Source organism: Amphiura filiformis, chromosome 18 (assembly GCF_039555335.1).
Source record: "Amphiura filiformis chromosome 18, Afil_fr2py, whole genome shotgun sequence".
NCBI lineage: Eukaryota > Metazoa > Echinodermata > Ophiuroidea > Amphilepidida > Amphiuridae > Amphiura > Amphiura filiformis.
The window spans coordinates 51905657-51924837 of record NC_092645.1 but is presented as its reverse complement, the minus strand read 5'-3'; the positions used below and the strand labels follow the sequence as shown (position 1 = coordinate 51924837).

General features: G+C 37.6%; 1 protein-coding gene across 4 annotated transcripts in view; it reads left to right on the top strand.

The window, feature by feature from the left end:
* Nucleotides 1–13007: 13007 nt before the first annotated feature.
* The window catches only part of LOC140138792 (uncharacterized), a 49558-nt gene continuing 43384 nt past the window's right edge, over nt 13008–19181 (top strand). For 2 of the 4 annotated variants that reach the window (XR_011857062.1, XR_011857063.1), the window contains exons 1-2: nt 13008–13266; nt 16538–16663. Coding sequence is in view for 1 of the 4 variants with exons in the window: in XM_072160563.1 (XP_072016664.1) it covers nt 13166–13266; nt 16538–16663 (227 nt within the window). In the remaining 3 variants the exon portion in view is untranslated. The remainder of the gene's footprint in view (nt 13267–16537; nt 16664–19181) is intronic. The other 2 variants (XR_011857064.1, XM_072160563.1) reach the window with 2 other exon arrangements.

Sequence of the window (19181 nt, the reverse complement as noted above, 5' to 3'; positions counted from 1 at the left end):
TATAGGCCTATCACGGACATGATAGAAAGACCCCCTATATCGACCGGTAGTCTCATGTTAATGAAAAAATATACTCATGGACACAGTCATAGAAGACCCCCTATATCGACCGGTAGTCTCGTGTCTATGAAATAAATATCACGGATATGATAGGAAGACCCCCTATATCGACCGGTAGTCTCATGTTAATGAAAAAATATACTAATGGACATGATAGAAGACCCCCTATATCGCCCGGTAGTCTCATGTTAATGAAAAAAATATACTCATGGACATGCTAGAAGACCCCCTATATCGATCGGTAGTCTCATGTTAATGAAAAAATATACATACTGCAGTTAAGGCTGGTTCAAAGTGAATATTCGAAGGCGAATATTCGGCTTCGAATACTTTTTGTGACGTCAAAATATATACGGCAACGAATAAAATATGATGACACGCCGAGTTGAACCGGATTAAATATCGCGCAACTGATAGTGAGATACTATTGATTTATATGAAAGGCTCGAGGTCACCTGAATATCGTTCAAGGAACGATGATTTCAAAATCCCCAATGAAAATTAAGGCATCTGGAATGAGCGTTTTGAGCGTTTCGACAGTATTTTTGTGGGACATGAGAGCACATCAGACATATCGAATTACATTATGAATACGAAGAATGTCTTTCTGATATCAAATAATTTTCATTTTTTGAAATTCACGATATAATACAAATTTCATGACAAATTATTAAAATTTGATATTTTCACATATTGATATATAACAGTCCTCGAAGTAAATATTATAAATCTAATGATATTTTCTTAAAGTGTATGTAGCTGGGAGGAAAAGCCGACGATCAATTGAACATTTTGCCCTTTCATATTGAAGATATGGATTTTTTTCCCAAAAGACGTGTTTTTTTTTGGTGTTTTGACATGCTCTCAAGACTGCAACCTCGATTCTGCCATTTTTGATTCGCGGACCTATTTTCTCACTAATGATAAAAATGCGACTTTTTTGGTGACTCAAATTTATGTATAGGCTTTCCACTTTTATTTAAGCTATAATTCGCCACTCTTTCTGATTAATAAGTCTAAAGCCTCAAATAGTTTCTGTATTTTACCGGAACTCATTAGGGTTACACACATGGCGCATTGCTTTAGTCCTGGGCCCTTATTAGTGCAGTACAAGCATACCCATTTTTATATGATATGAAAATAAAGGAAAATGCCTGGCAGGCAATAGCATTCCAATGCTGTAGTGATGGTAAGTAATGTTTTATGCAAATAATATGATATTTAGGCTTACAAACATAACCTAAATGTACAAGTGAATGTTTCCATACTAACGTAGCTCCATTTAAATCGACTGATGCAGAAAAAAAGTCTAACTCCAAATTCAGATTTATGCCTCCACCTCGGTTTTACATAAATAATGTTTGGCCCCAGTTCTAGGTCCCCATATGCATCTGTCCCTGGCAGAGGATGTGTTAGGGTCTGGGGTGGTAAATCATTGGTTATTGATATAAAATGCATTTGCCATGGAGGTTCACCCATTTTTGTCATCTTTTCCGTACTAGCGGAATTCTTGACGTTTTTGGCACCTATAAACGATGTTATTTTGGGCGGAATAAAGATGTAATGCGTTGTTATCAGTCAAATTCATAATTATAATTAATAATTAAGAGGGCAAAATAAGTAATATGTAGGAATGGATGTATAGCGCTTTGCAATGAATATCTTCATAAACTATGCAGAACAACCAAAACCACGAGCGTTGGTACCATATCATTGCGTGTTCTTTTAAAATAAATTCTTGTTTATTTCTATAATTTGTGAATCAGGCATTAAAACACATTTAGGCCCTAGCAATGTAGGCCTACACAAGTTCGGAACGAGACCTTTTATCTTTTGACGCGTATTTCGGTCAAATGCCAAAATTGATTGCTCAATGAATCATGAAATGAGAGCAATACTACTTTGATGATACCGATCTCAAGTGGATATCAGCCAATGAAAAAGTATTCACCTGAAATATATTTGTAGGAGTTGAATTTTGTTGAACTCGACAGATATATATTTGGTTGGTCACCGTGGGTGGTCTCATATATAACACTTGTGAGGGCTGTCATATTTGTCGTCGCTTCAATCATATCTTATGATATTGATATATTTATTTATTTATTTATTTATTTATTTATTTATTTATTTATTTATTTATTTATTTATTTATTTATTTATTTATTTATTTATTTATTTATTTATTTATTTATTTATGTATTTATTGACTTATTTATTTATTTTTTATTTATTTATATCTATTGACTCATTAATTTCTTGATTTGCTTTGCAGTTGAAACATACAAGAAGGTATGGGTCAACCTCCGCGCCTGTTACAGGCAGGTCGTATAAATGCCCCGAAAAGCGTTAAACGGGGGCAAAGCCCAGGCGGGGGTCAAGGGGGCTGAGCGCCATGAAGCTCCTGGTTTTTGGCATAATTTATTAGAAAATATCAGTGTTTCAGAGTACAAATTTCACAATGAAAGTAGTAGGCCTATATATCTTCTTCTCTCTTTCTTTCCCTTTTCTCTTCTCCCTTGAGTCCCTTCCCCTTTCTCTTCTCCCTTCCCCTTTTCTTCCCTCTTTTTCTTTTCTTCTTTCCCTTTCTCTTCCCTCTTTCTTTCCCATTTTCTCTTCTCCTTCCCCTTTTTTCTCTTCTTTCCCTTTCTCTTCCTTCCCTCTTTCTCTCTTTCCCCCTTTTCCCTTCCCAATTTTGACTCTTCCAGGGTTTTTTTTTCCGGGGGCAGCTTGCATCCCCCGGCCCCCACTGGTTACGCCACTGCTCCTATTTAGACCCATTTATATAGACATTAAATCATGACAATAGTTCAATGGAGTTTACCTATTATGATTTTATTTACTTCGTTAAGGAAATTCTCTAAATTTTGCTTACCTTGGTCAACGGGCAATACTTGTTAACAGTAGGGCAACGCTGTGAATTGTAGAAATATATCTTTCTCCGGTTCATAGTTTTATATTCGAAGCCGCATATATTTTGACCCCCAAAACGTATTCGAAGCCGAATATTCGCCTTCGAATATTCACTATGAACCGACCCTTACTGTCCGTTTTCCTATACACAATACACAGTGCTCTCACCATTGACGCGTGACCCCTACAAATGATCTACGTTGGAAGAATGGGCACTTGCCTAGTTAACATCACTGTGTGAAAAATAACCAGCCAATATGTTAGCTATTCTCCAAACTTCTAGCAAATATATTTCTCTAACATGACCTAAAATTACAGCTAGGTTAGATGTTCAGAAATAGTCGCACTTTTGTAAAATATGAGTGAGGGCAAGGCATAGCTAGCCAACTCCCCGTGTTAATTGAATGGAGATTTGACCGAAAATATTGGTATCGGACCGCTCACTTCTGAAGGATGCCACAAAAAACGGTACAAGCTACATTTTAACTATTCTCTGGCAATCATCATGATGAGTTTCTTATATAGTATGCCGAAATTGGGTACTGTAGGTGATTGACAAATGGTCGCACTTTTCTGATAAATAAGTGACAGTGAACATGAAATATCAGCGCCCATAAACCCAAGTTAGTAGCTAGTTAGTGGAGGCCGTCACGGGACTGATTATTGATTATTGAAGTGCCTTATTAATAGATACGCACGATTTAGGGCAAGAAAAACAAACCGGGACACTTTTGGAGACATCATCATCATCATCATCATCATCATCATCATCATCATCATCATCATCATCATCATCGACATCATCATCACTTTCTACATTTTTTCTAAACAACATAGGGCCTACCGTTTTAATAAGATTTTTTTCTTGAAATGCATGTAACTATAATTATTGTTTAGAGCGTGATGAAATAAAACATCACGATTTTCATCACAAAACAAATATAATGCATAAGAAATCGTTTGTTTTAGAGCGTGATGATGAAATAAAACATCACGATTTTCATCCCGAAACAAAGTAATACATAAGAAATCAATTTTTCGTGAGTGATGAAATAAAACATCAAAATTGTCATCACGAAACAAAGTAATACATGAGAAATCGTTTGTTTTAAAGCGTGATGAAATAAAACATCACGATTTTCATCACAAAACAAAGTAATAGGCCTACAAAAGAAATACATTTTTCAAGAGTGATTGAATAAAACATCACGATTTTCATCACGGAACAAAGTAATACATAAGACATCGTTTGTTTGATTGCAATCAACCGCGACAGTTCGTCTCACACACATAACAATGCACTGCGATCAAATAGGTTGATGACAACATTTGATTGAATGGACTGCACTGCGCCATGATTACGTGCACCGGTTCAAATCCTTTGTTTGGAGCCAATCAATAATTTCACGTACAGCCTCTATGCAAATTAGAGTTTACACACGCTGCAGCTGGGGTAATCGACCGAAGCTGGTTGCCGTTAGTGATCGAATGCATGAGCTTATTTGCTTTACTGAATCGATTTACTGGATTAATTTCCTGTTAACTGGGTTTAATGCCACAAAGGTCGAATCGCCTTTGCCATGGACCATGACTGCATCATGACTCATGGACATGATAAGGAAGACCCCCTATATCGACCGGTAGTCTCATGTTAATGAAAAAATATACTCATGGACATGATAAAAGACCCCCTATATTGCCCGGTAGTCTCATGTTAATGAAAAAAATATACTCATGGACATGATAGAAGACCCCCTATGTCGACCGGTAGTCTCATGTTAATGAAAAATATACTCATGGACATGATAGAAGACCCCCTATATCGACTGGTAGTCTCATGTCTATGAAATACGTATCACGGATATGATAGGAAGACCCCCTATGTCGACCTGTAGTCTCATGTTAATGAAAACAATATCACGGACATGATAGAAAGGCCCCTATATCGATCGGTAGTCTCATGTTAATGAAAAAACATACTCATGGACATGATAGAAGACCCCCTATATCGCCTGGTAGTCTCATGTTAATGAAAAAAATATACTCATGGACATGATAGAAGACCCCCTATATTGACCGGTAGTCTCATGTCTATGAAATAAATATCACGGATATGATAGGAAGACCCCTATGTCGACCGGTAGTCTCATGTTAATGAAAAAATATACTCATGGACATGATAGAAGACCCCCTATGTCGACCGGTAGTCTCATGTTTAATAATGAAAAAATATACTCATGGACATGATAGAAGACCCCCTATATCGCCCGGTAGTCTCATGTGAATGAAATAAATATCACGGTCATGAAAGGCAGACCCCCTATATCGACCGGTAGTCTCATGTTAATGAAAAAAATATACTCATGGACACAGTAATAGAAGACCCCCTATATCGACCGGTAGTCTCTTGTCTATGAAATAAATATCACGGATATGATAGGAAGACCCCTATGTCGACCTGTAGTCTCATGTTAATGAAAACAATATCACGGACATGATAGAAAGGCCCCCTATATCGATCGGTAGTCTCATGTTAATGAAAAAATATACTCATGGACATGATAGAAGACCCCCTATATCGCCCGTTAGTCTCATGTTAATGTAAAAAAAAATACTCACGTACATGATAGAAAGACCCCCTATATCAACCGGTAGTCTCATGTTAATGTAAAAAAAAATACTCACGGACATGATAGAAGACCCTATATCGACCGGTAGTCTCATATTAATGAAAATAATATAACGGACATGATAGGAAGACCCTCTATCGATATCGACCGGTAGTCTCATGTTAATGAAAAAAGATATACTCATGTTAATTTAAAAAAATACTCACGGACATGAGAGAGCCCCCTATAATGCCTATATCGACCGGTAGTCTCGATCTCATGTCTATGAAATAAATATCACGGACATGATAGAAAGCCCCCATATGTCGACCGGTAGTCTCATGTTAATGAAAAGATGTACTCACGGACATGATAGAAGACCCTATATCGCCCGGTAGTCTCATGTTAATTAAAAAAAATACTCACGGACATGATAGAGAGCCCCTATATCGACCGGTAGTCTCATGTTAATGAAAAAATATACTCATGGACATGATAGAAGACCCCCATATATCGACCGGTAGTTTCATGTTAATGAAAAAATGTACTCACGGACATGATAGAAGACCCCCTATATCGCCCTGTAGTCTCATGTTAATTTAAAAAAATACTCACGAACATGAAAGAGAGCCCCTATATCGACCGGTAGTCTCATGTTAATGTAAAAATATACTCATGGACATGATAGAAGACCCCCTATATCGACCGGTAGTCTCATGTTAATGAAATAAATATCACGGACATGATAGGAAGACCCCCTTTATCGCCCGGTAGTCTCATGTTAATGAAAACATTATCACGAACATTATAGAAAGCCCCCTATATCGACCGGTAGTTTCATGTTAATAAAATAAATATCACGGACATGATAGGAAGGCCCCCTATATCGGCCGGTAGTCTCATGTTAATGACTCATGGACATGAGAAACCCCTATATATATATATCGACCGTTAGTCTCATGTCAATGAAAAATATCACGGACATGGTAGGAAAACCCACTATGTCGACCGGTAGTGTCATGTTAATGAAAACAATATCACGAACATGATAGAAAGCCCCCTATATCGACCGGTAGTTTCATGTTAATGAAAAAAATATCACGGATATGATACAAAGACCCCCTATATCGCCCGGTAGTCTCATGTCAATGAAATAAATATCACGGACATGATAGGAAGACCCCTATCATCGCCCGTCTCATGTTAATGAAAACATTATCACGAACATGATAAAGCCCCCCGATATCGACGGGTAGTCTCATGTTAATAAAAATAATATAACGGACATGATACTGATAGGTAGACCCCCTATATCGCCCGGTAGTTTCATGTTAATGAAAATAATATCACGAACATGATATAGGAAGACCCCCTATATCGCCCGGTAGCCTAATGTTAATGAAAATAATATCACGAACATGATAGAAAGCCCCCTATATCGCCCGGTAGTCTCACGTTAATGTCTTTCTATAATGTCCGTGATATTTTTTTCATTGACATGAGACTACCGGGCGCTATAGGGGTCTTTCGGTAGTGTCTGTGATATTTTTTTCATTAACATGAGACTAACGGGCGATATAGGGTCTTTCTATCATGTCCGTGATATTTTTTTAATTTACAAAAGACTACTGGGAAATTTAGGTCTAGGGGGTCTTTCTATCTTGTCCGTGATATTTTTTTCATTAACATGAGACTACCGGGCGATATAGGGGGTCTTTCTATCATGTCCGTGATATTTTTTTCATTAACATGAGACTACCGGGCGATATAGGGGGTCTTTCTATCATGTCCGTGATATTTTTTTCATTAACATGAGACTACCGGGCGACATAGTGTGTCTTCCTATCATGTCCGTGATATTTGTTTTCATTAACATGAGACTGCCGGGCGATATAGGGGGTCTTTCTATCATGTCCGTGATATTTTTTTCATTAACATGAGACTACCAAAGCGATATAGGGGGGTCTTTCTATAATGTCCGTGATATATTTTCATTAACATGAGACTACTTTTATCAATGTCCGATATAGGGGATATTTCTATAATGTCCGTGATATATTTTTTCATTAACATGAGACTACCGGGCGATATAGGGGTCTTTCTATCATGTCCGTGATATTTTTTCATTAACATGAGACTACCGGGCGATATAGGAGGTCTTTCTTTCATGTCCGTGATATTTTTTTTCATTGTCATGAGACTACCAAGCGATATAGGGGGTCTTTCTATAATGTCCGTGATATTTGTTTTCATTAACATGAGACTACCGGGCGATATAGGGGGTCTTTCTATCATGTCCGTGATATTTTTTTTTATTGTCATCATGGTCATGAGACTACCCAGCGATATAGGGCGTCTTTCTATAATGTCCGTGATATTTTGTTTCATTAACATGAGACTACCGGGCGATATAGGGGGTCTTTCTATCATGTCCGTGATATTTTTTTTCATCGACATGAGACTACCGGGCCATATAGGGGTCTTTCTATCATGTCCGTGATATTTTTTTTCATTAACATGAGACTAGCGGGCGATATATAGGGGTCTTTCTAAAATGTCCACGATATTTGTTTTCATTAACATGAGACTACCGGGCGATATAGGGGGGCTTTCTATCATGTCCGTGATAGTTTTTTCATTAACATGAGACAACCGGGCGATATAGGGGGTCTTTCTATAATGTCCGTGATATTTAACATGAGACTACCGGGCGATATAAGGGGGTCTTTCTATCATGTCCGTGATATTTTTTTCATTAACATGAGACAACCGGGCGATATAGGAGGTCTTTCTTTCATGTCCGTGATATTTTTTTTCATTGTCATGAGACTATACCAAGCGATATAGGGGGTCTTTCTATAATGTCCGTGATATTTGTTTTCATTAACATGAGACTACCGGGCGATATAGGGGTCTTTCTATCATGTCCGTGATATTTTTTTTTTATTGTCATCATGGTCATGAGACTACCCAGCGATATAGGGCGTCTTTCTATAATGTCCGTGATATTTTGTTTCATTAACATGAGACTACCGGGCGATATAGGGGGTATTTCTATCATGTCCGTGATTTTTTCATTAACATGAGACTACCGGGCGATATCGGGGGTCTTTCTATCATGACCGTGATATTTTTTTTTTCATTCACATGAGACTACCGGGCGATCGGCGATCTTTCTATCGTATCCGTGATATTTTTTTTCATTGACATGAGTCTACCGGGCGATATAGGGGGTCTTTCTATCATGTCCGTGATATTGTTTTCATTGATATGAGACTACCAGGCGATATAGGGGGTCTTTCTATCATGTCCGTGATATTTGTTTTCATTAACATGAGACTACCGGGCCCCGGGGGTTCTTCGAAAAAAATTTACGGGGATGTGCCACGCAGACTTTCGGATGCTGACTTTCTCCATACCTACTTTTTGCTGTTTTTGCCACCCATCAGTATACCAATTTTCCACAAAAAACACCCAAAAAGCTCCCAAATTTGCCTTAATTGGGTGCTTTTAGGGGCACTTTTTCCTAAATGCGCCCAATTGGGCGCATTGGTCTCCACTGAAAACCCACCCATCGATATACCAAAATTGCTGAAAAGTACCCCAAAACCGTGGCACATCCCCGTATACCTTCAACCAGGGAGAACCCCCTCCATATAGAGGGTCTTTCTATCATGTCCGTGATATTTTTTTCATCAACATGAGACTACCGGGCGATATAGGGGGTCTTTCTATCATGTCCGTGCCATATTTTTTTCATTGTCATGAGACTACCGGGCGATATAGGGGGTCTTTCTATAATGTCCGTGATATTTGTTTTCATTAACATGAGACTACCGGGCGATATAGGGGATCTTTCTATCATGTCCGTGATATTTTTTTCATTGACATGAGACTACTGGGCAATATAGGGGGTCTTTCTATCATGTCCGTGATATTTTTTTCATTAACATGAGACTAGCGGGCGATATAGGGGTCTTTCTATCATGTCCGTGATATATTTTTTTCATTAACATGAGACTACCGTGCGATATAGGGGGTCTTTCTATAATGTCCGTGATATATTTTTCATTAACATGAGACTACGGGGCGATATAGGGGGTCCTTCTATAATGTCCGTGATATTTTTTTCATTGACATGAGACTACTGGGCAATATAGGGGGTCTTTCTATCATGTCCGTGATATTTTTTTCATTAACATGAGACTACCGGGCCATATAGGGGTCTTTCTATCATGTCCGTGATATTTTTTACATTAACATGAGACTACCTGGCGATATATATAGGGGGTCTTTCTATCATTTGTCCGCGATAGTTTTTTCATTAACATGAGACTACCGTGCGATATAGGGGGTCTTTCTATAATGTCCGTGATATATTTTTTCATTAACATGAGACTACGGGGCGATATAGGGGGTCCTTCTATAATGTCCGTGATATTTTTTCATTAACATGAGCCTACCGGGCGATATAGAGGGGGTCTTTCTATAATGTCCGTGATATTTGTTTTCATTGTCATGAGACTAGCGGGCGATATAGGGGGTCTTTCTATCATGTCCGTGATATATTTTTTCATTAACTTGAGACTATCGGGCGATATAGGGGGTCTTTCTATCATGTCCGTGATATTTTTTTCATCGACATGAGACAGCAGGGCGATATATAGGGGGTCTTTCTATCATGTCCGTGATATTTTTTTTTATTGATATGAGACAACAGGGCGATATCGTGCCCGTGATAGTTTTTTCATTAACATGAGACAACCGGTTGATATAGGGGGTCTTTCTATCAATCATGTCTGTGCCATATTTTTTTCATTGTCATGAGACTACCCAGCGATATAGGGGGTCTTTCTATAATGTCCGTGATATTTTGTTTCATTAACATGAGACTACCGGGCGACTAGGGATCTTTCTATCATGTCCGTGATATATTTTTCCATTAACATGAGACTACCGGACGATATATAGGGGTCTTTCTATAATGTCCGTGATAGGCCTATTTGTTTTCATTAACATGAGACTACCGGGCGATATAGTGGGTCTTTCTATCATGTATGGATCTCGATACAATTTAAGAAAACAAACTTTCTTTATTTCTTCTTTCTTTTCTTTTCTCATTCTTATTTTCTTTCTTTCTTAAAATAGGCCTAATAAGAATAGCATGCGTATCAAATTAATAAACAAGACGACTTTGGCAAGTCTAATTTACCTCTGCCAAAGTTCAAAGATGCGCGCCGCATAGCATTGTTATGGTACTATAACACTAAACTCCTTTACGTTTCAAACGAGAGGTAATTTTCAAGGTAAATATACCTGCATTTCAGTGTGAATGATTATTTAGTGGTGTGCGCCTGTATACTGGTGGCCCTATTTGACTAAGTTGCCAGTTTATTACTAGGTCATATAAACCCGATCTTGGTAAAATTCTCATTATTATTCATAAGATGACGCACGACATGAGACTACCGGTATATAGCCAAAGCCCAAAGCAAATCTGATCCCTATCAACAGCTTGTCACCAAAAAGCCCGTAACCTGCCCGTAACCTTTTACATGCGCAGGTGCAATAACTTTTAGCCAATTAACAAGAGCTATTGGTTGACCACCCCTGACCCCCGGGCCCAGACCCATAGCAGCATAGTGTGTGTGGATGGGGTTGGTGGGGAGGGGAAATAGATGGGGAAACCAAATTTTCGTTTCCAGGTCAATTTTTCGTCCCGTTTTTAAAGGAGGATTTCGTGATCCTAGCATCCTCTTTTTATGACATTTTTCAGTAGATATCCACGAAAAAAGCTTATTTCCAAAATCTCAGTTGATTCCCGGGGGGGCACTCACATGTTAAGGTGGTACGGGTATGTGCGGCGGTCAAGGGTCCCTTTTTCAGGCTCTCCGGCAGTTCCTTAAGCCCCACATTTGGATCTGCTCCAGTTCTTTGAGCCTCAAAGTCTGACAATTGGAGCTCTTTAAGCTCAAATTTGGAAAAAATTGAGAAATGTTTAGCTCAACAGCCTATAATTCGGCCCTAATTTCAGTTCTTCAAGCCCCTATTTTGCCCGAAAATCAGTTCTTAGTTCCCAAAATTCGGCGCTCCGCGCACACCCCTACCAAAATTTAAGTTGAGTGCCCCCCCCCCGGGAGTTGATTCCGATTTTGCGTTTGCGAGTTATGCATGATTATGTGTATCTGCTCCATAGACAATGTGTTGTAATTTCGTTCTGGTGCACCAGAACGAAATTCAAATTTGGCGATATTTTTGCTAAACGAATTAATCTGCAAGAAATATTTGGTAGGCCTACATAAACATTATGTAGCCAGAGGTATCCAGTGGTGTAAAAATCTCAACTTTTTTTGGGAAAAGTGGGGGATGAGGCTGTGGATCACGAAATGCCCTTTAATAGCAATTTTATTTATAAATCCTAAATCATACTCTTATTTTTCCAACATTTTCCTGGGGCCTGTTACTAGGCCCTAGGCCTAGTAGGCCCCTATGTCTAAATTATAATTTATAACAAAAAGGTAGGCCAACAATTAAATTTACCAACATGAATTTGATAAATTGACCGGGTATGAAATTGATTAAATTACGGATTCAATTATATTAATATAATTTAGTGTTAGGGTACTTGCCTTTAGTGCATGAGGTCCCGGGTTCGATTCCCGGCGGTGGCGATTTGCTGGGATATTGACTTGGAAAAAAAAAAGTCTGAAATTAATTGGCAACTTCTGTAGATTAAATTCAGACTTCCGCTCTCCCCATGGTTCATTTAGAATTGGGTAAATGAATCATGAAAGTACTCCGTCCTTCGGAGGGGACGTTAAGCCGTCGGTCCCGTGTAGCTCCGTGTACAGAGAGCCATACCTGTAGGCCTACATGTATCTCGCAGCCAGTTTCGAAAAGAGTAGGGTGTTAACCCCTGACTGTTCCCAACCCGTCCCGGTGTTCAAATGGACCCCAATGGAAATAAGCTTCAATAGAGGCTTTCTTGCCGTGGGTTATCCAGGGTTGTCAAAACCCGAACAAATCAAATCAAAATCATATCAAAATTCAAACTTCAAAGCATTGAAATGAAAAAGGGTTAAAATTCCAATTTATCGAAATAACACTTAGTGTACTTTTAAAATGAAAGGTTTTTATTTATTTATTTAGATCTATTTTGATTTTGTAAATTGTGTTTCCTATTCTTCCATAAAAAAAAAAAAAAGGCACAAATATCACATGTAGGCAGTAGGCCTATCACAATCTTTCAGATTGAAGATAATCCCTGCGGCGCGAATTCATATGTGCGTGATACAAGCTTGTCCCTAACAAAAACAAGCTAATTGATATTCGCAGTGCTCCATTTGGCTCATTTTATTCGACCACCCTTTACACCTATCACGTCTAGAAAAATAACAACGACTACCAGCTACGATCGTCCTTTGACCCAGGAAATAAAAATACAATTGGCTGCGTACGAAATCTGGTCGCATGAGTAGTGAAAACAGCTCTTGTTTTTAGCGAACAAATGCAGAATAGCTCTCCAAATTTATAATCAAAACACATTTTATGTTAGTTTATAGTGTTTTCCACAGCATGAGTGAATGATGTCTTTAACAAGGACCTTGATAAGACATGCACCCACTGACTACAGTTCGGTGTTCGTGAGGGGATTACCGGCTTCGATCGACGCCGATGAAGTCAGGTGAGTAGTTCATGAGTTTCGCGTCGGTGGTCGCCTTGAAAACACTTAGCCTTTTGGCCTCCGAACTCGGGACATCCAGTGGTTTTAACAGATTGTATTTGACAATTGTGAATGCTTCCATATTATGCAAAATGCAGATCATTTATTTTGAAAAGCAATAGATTGTAATGCATGTCAATATTTATAAATATTCATACATTTTGTCATTATTGAAAGAACAGATTTGACGAGGTATTGTTTTTTCATTTTTCATTTATCTAATTATTCAAAATTAACGCCTTGATGTTTTGCAAAAGTTCATTCTACAAATCATATACTTTGCAAACTTGCTTAATTTATTGTTGTTAATGAGTTATGTACGCTTTACAAAAGTGTTGTTGTTTCAGCCCTCTTTACAACGTAACTCAAGAACCGCAGCATCTATAAGAGTGTATCTGTGATATTTTAATTCTTCTACACGCTTTCGCTATGAATTGAGCAATGCAGTTTTTGCCAAAGCTCACTACCATTCGTGAAGATACTGTGAACTACCAAATCACAACAGTTTAAAATAATAACCTTAAAGGAGTATTTCGTGATCCTATTCCTAGCATCCTCTTTTTATGACATTTTTCAGTAGATAGCCACAAAAAAAACTTATTCCGAAAATTTCAGTTGATTCCGATTTTGCGTTGGCGTGTTTAATATGCATGATGTGTATTACACTCACTGATCCAGGTGAACTTGTAATTTCGTTCTGGTATACCAGAACGAAATTAAAATTTCACAATATCTTTGCTAAAGGAATTAATCTGCAAGAAATTTTTTGTATAATATTATGTAGCCAGAGGTTTCCAGTAATATAAAAATCTCAATTCTTTTTTGAGAAAAGTGGGGGGATGATGCTGTGGATCACAAAATGCCCTTTTAATTTCAATCACAGATTATTTAATTTTTAATGAGCTAAAATAAATTGGGTAGGGGATTCCAAAAATATTGATTTTGAAAAGCAGTTTGTATACGGTACATCATATGGCATGTCTTGCTGACAATTGCAGTTTTGTGAGAGAATGAAGTACAGACATGACCAGTAAATTTTGAACGTTTGAGGACTAACAAGTTGTAGCAGGTGCCATAGGGTGCCTTCAGTTTTAATTGTTTTCATTATAAATGTCGCAAAATATTAATATTGACAATAATAGCCAAAATAATAAATTCTCGATCATGAGAGGGTACCATCTGCGCCAGCGTATTTTTCATAGAATAACACGATCGCGCGACCTGCATGACCGAACCTTGACCTTGCCTAGCAACGACTGTGTGATTGGTCAATTCTCAAAAGCTGTGTTTGCGCCGTAAGCGCCGGTCTTTGCGTAGTACGCTTGGCGTAAATAACTGTGTGTTCCCAAGTTGGCTCTCATGATCGAGAATTTATTATTTTGGCTATAACAACCTGTTTGACCTCCAGGCTCCGATAAATTTTTCATTTTCGATTGTCCTATGGACGCAATAAGTAGATCAAACACAACTATTGCCGGAGCTGGATCTTTACCATCCAAATCTTTTATTTCCTTTCATTTTAATACACAGTTGATCAAGTGTCAACTGTGTTCTTCATACTTAATTCAATATCACATACATTTTTGTATCACCTCAGACAGCTATATCATCTGAGGTTCTTACATGTATATTACTTCAGATGTATCAGACAGCTACAACATCTGATACCTGTCCCATTCTCCAAACAGCATAATTTGGCTAGGACTTAAACAATTACTCATTTAATATCACCTCGACGGCTGTATTATCTGAGAGTATACACAGTTGACAGGAAATCAACTGTCTATATTATCTTCATACTTTTAATATCACTTCAGACAGAGCTCATCTGAGCTTTATGTATCAGACAGCAATCATATGTATCCAGACAGCAATATCATCTGATACCTTTTTACGCAATCAGACAGCTATCATCTGATGCCATTTACGGTCCTGAAGTGAGACGACCCACTTCAAATCCCAAACAGCATAATTTGGCTTGGACCTAATCATTACTCATTTCCGGAATTAGGACAACCCCATTCAATTTCCAAACAGCCTAATTTGGAATTGACATTAAATATTAAGTATGTGAAAACATTCCCAATGACTTGCTCAAATGCAGCAATGTATTTCCATTTTGATTCATATATTGGACAAAATGGTAAAAAGCAAAAGAAACAATGCCATTTTAAAAATCATATTTTTCATAAAGGGAGTGGTGGGTGGGTTTTAAAATTTTCCTGACCTCTTCGGATGGTATCAAAACAGCTTATGAATTTTTCCGGCAATAATTTCTGAGAAAACAGCCACGCCCCCAGAACCGCTGCCTATGATTGGCTACTGGCACGCGACTCGACACAGGGCATGGATGCACAACAGGTGTCGGCCTGATGTCACAACACGCCTGGCTCCACCTTTTATTGATCTACAGGACAATGAAACCCTTTTCAACAAAACCCAGGGCTTATTACGCCAATGACAATTTTGGTTTTGATTGAAGTTTGCTCAATCAAAACCCGATTGCCCGATCGGGCTTACAGTGTACAAAATATAGGTCAACTTTTGCTTGCCCGATTATGCCCAAATATTTTTGAAAGAAAACCATTGTAATAGCTAAAATTGCCTAAAAATATTACAGTGTTATCATAAGGCCCTTCGCACTTGATTATTAGTTTCCTGTTAAAGATTTTGAAAAAAAAGACGAGGTGACTTTTAATTATTAATTATTAATTATCTTTTATTTTCTTTATTTAGTTTGAAATATTACAAGCAACAGTTGACTCGTTTTGACCAGAGCGGGCATTTAATTATTTCACAACAATATTTGATTTTACAAATAAGTGAAGGTGGAGTTAATTTTAATTATTTTGAGATTTTCAATTTTGGACGCGGGCGGTAAACAGGAAACTAATAATCAAGTGCGAAGGGCCTATACTACAAACAAAAATGTACTACAAATATGCTTCTGGAACAGGGTTCACAGTTTTTTGCGTTTTCGCGTCCAGGACACTTTTTGAACTCACTGGACCTGGATGTGGATTACAACCTGAATGGGAATAGGCTTATGATGAAAAAATCCTTTGTTAAAAAAAACAGGCTTAGAATTTTGGGATTTGACCCGGCCGCAGAGGGCAACACAACATTTTTTTTGCCATACATGTATGCTATTTAGTACTTGTTTGTTTGGAAACCAATCAATGACAGTTTAATTTTGTATCATTTCTATTTGTCTTGTTTTTTGGTGATGTAGACGATACTTCTGTGACAAAGGCTACAAGTGCACTGTATCCTTCAACAAGATCAACAATGAGTACCGTAAACTGTATGTTGCACTGCAATTTGAGAGCGAGAGAACCGCCAGAGATGTTTTGAACAAGTAAGTTTACACATTTACCCCGGTATATGTGACCAGCTCAACAAAACCCGGAACAAGTCACCAGACATGTTTTTGAGTAATTAGGCCTTTAAAGATGACATTCCCTTAAAAATAAAATTTTGGAATTCTTAATATAATGGCATTTGACTGACTACTGGGACTAAGTGTACTTTCAAATCCTTGAAAGTACTTTTAAAAAAAGGTTGATTTAATCAATAAATAACTTTGATAATCCCTATTCAATTTTATGTAAGGCAGGAAACTATAGCAAAAATATCATGGTATCATTTACAAAATTATCCATATAGATCTGGAAAATTAAGTATTAATGCTATATGTTGGTATCCTTTTTTTAAAAGCTTCTTGTCTTTATGCTTACATTTTAATTCAAATCATGAAATGTCAAAACTGTGACTTGTTCCTTGTTTGTCAGAGCGGGTCACATATGGGATCACAACAAGATGAGGGGGGGGGGGTAATACCTAGGGGTGGGTTCTAAAACGTATAAGCCTATATTTCATTCATGGCAATATTATTGTATTCTCCTAGCAACGGTCAGAGGTCAGGTTTTTTGCTGATAGCCGTTGATTTGACAGACGTTATTTTGCTATTGCAAGAGCTTGACAGATTCGGGAACTACCAAAATTACCCGGGGCTTTGCATTGCTAGCTTTAGGGATATCCCCACGTGAATAAATAAACAAAATGAACAAATGGCGACTGCGTGATGTTTTTGAGGTAAATGCGATGTAATGGCTCGCAAATCGTGATGCGTTCTACAATGTAGGTAAATACGACGTGGAATTTAGCTCAAATTTATAGCACTTTTAGCTATGCATTTTGGAAAAGTGCATAGCAGTTGATGGGAATTACATCACATTTTGCGATGCGATACCGTCGAATTCGACCGCTGGGGTCGAGTCTCATTTATAATTATAACAAATGAACAAGAAATTATCAAGTTCAACTCTTGCTATATGCAGCTAAACTATTTTATTGAACTGATGAAAGTTGGGAAAGTGTGATTGAGGAATCAAAATGGTGAACAATTAATGAGAGTTAGAAGATGAAGAAAAAAACCTGTTTATGAACGGACAGGCTTTTCAAGTAGGGTTGGTTGTTCGGGATATTTTTTTTTCTTGAGGCTAAAATGACCCTAAAATATGATCACCAAAGGTTTTAAAATCTGGCAAACACTTAATGATTTTTTGCAAACATATTTTGAAAACCTTTTTCAAAACTCAATCTTTTCAGATTGTATCACATAGGCCTAAATTTCAAAAACATGTGAGCATGTATCCAAAGAAAAACAGGGAGGAAGTAAAATTGTGGTTTCCTACTTCTGCTTTTGGTGCAGTGTGTAGGCCGATACATAGAAATTTGAGCTTTCTGTTGATTTCATTACCATAAAAGAAAAAGAGCAAACTACAAAAAAACCAAAAAAAAAACCTACAACAAAAACATGCCATGTAAAGTAATAAAAAAAAAGGCTAGCTTCTTCCTAATGCAATGGGCTATTGCAGTTGAAATCTATTTGGAAGACATGACCTTATGATAATCAACTTCCACACTGGGAGTATGAAGTTATCTGAATGGGTGATGCAATTTTAAATCTACACCCACTGTGTGGGAGGTCACATGTGTCTTTCATGGCAGGGGGGCCGGCCGAGATTGACCGAATTTTGACGTTGTTATTGCTTGGTTTTACACGTTAAACACGAAAATGTCTCGAAAAAAATTCCAAAATTGTATGTATGTTATCATATTATCAACAATATTTTATCAGTCTAAATCCGTTGAGGTTCAACAGTGAACCTCATTGTAAGTACTGTTTTTAAATTTTTTTGTATGAAAAACGCACTATGTTATGACACTACATGTATAGGGCCAGAGCCAAAAATGGTCATCACTCAACCTAAAATTTAGAAATTGTCACAGGAGTGAATTTCTCCTCTGGTTTAATAGACTACTATATAAACCAAAGATTATGAATCGGCAAAAAAAAAGTAAAATTTGCCCGTCAATTTCGGACTGCAAGCAATTAAATACACTTGTAGCGCCCTCTCTCGGTGTGGCGGGACGGAATTGTTAAATTTGATGTTATTACATATTTAAAAAAGATAGGATTTTTTTGTTTATGGAATTATAAAGGTCTTCTGTATAGACAATTTCAGCACTAAAAAAAATGTCAGTGGACTTTGCAAAAATAAAGAAATAAATTAAAATATGTGTAAAATTCCGTCCCGCCACATTTTGAGGTGATTTTTTTACGTTCCGGAAGGGACGAAAAAAAAAAATTTTAGTCAAAACTTTCCAAAATATCAACTATTATGGTAATAAACATTCCTGAGTACACAAAAATTGAATTCATCAACTTTGCTAGACTCCGGGCCATTTTAACTTCTTCTTTTTCAGGCCTTTTGTGGTAGGATGCCAGCAATAAGGCTATTTTCAGGGTCTGTGGTGTAAAACATGGCCCTGCCACATTTTGAGATGATGTTTTTAAGTTCAGGAAGGGA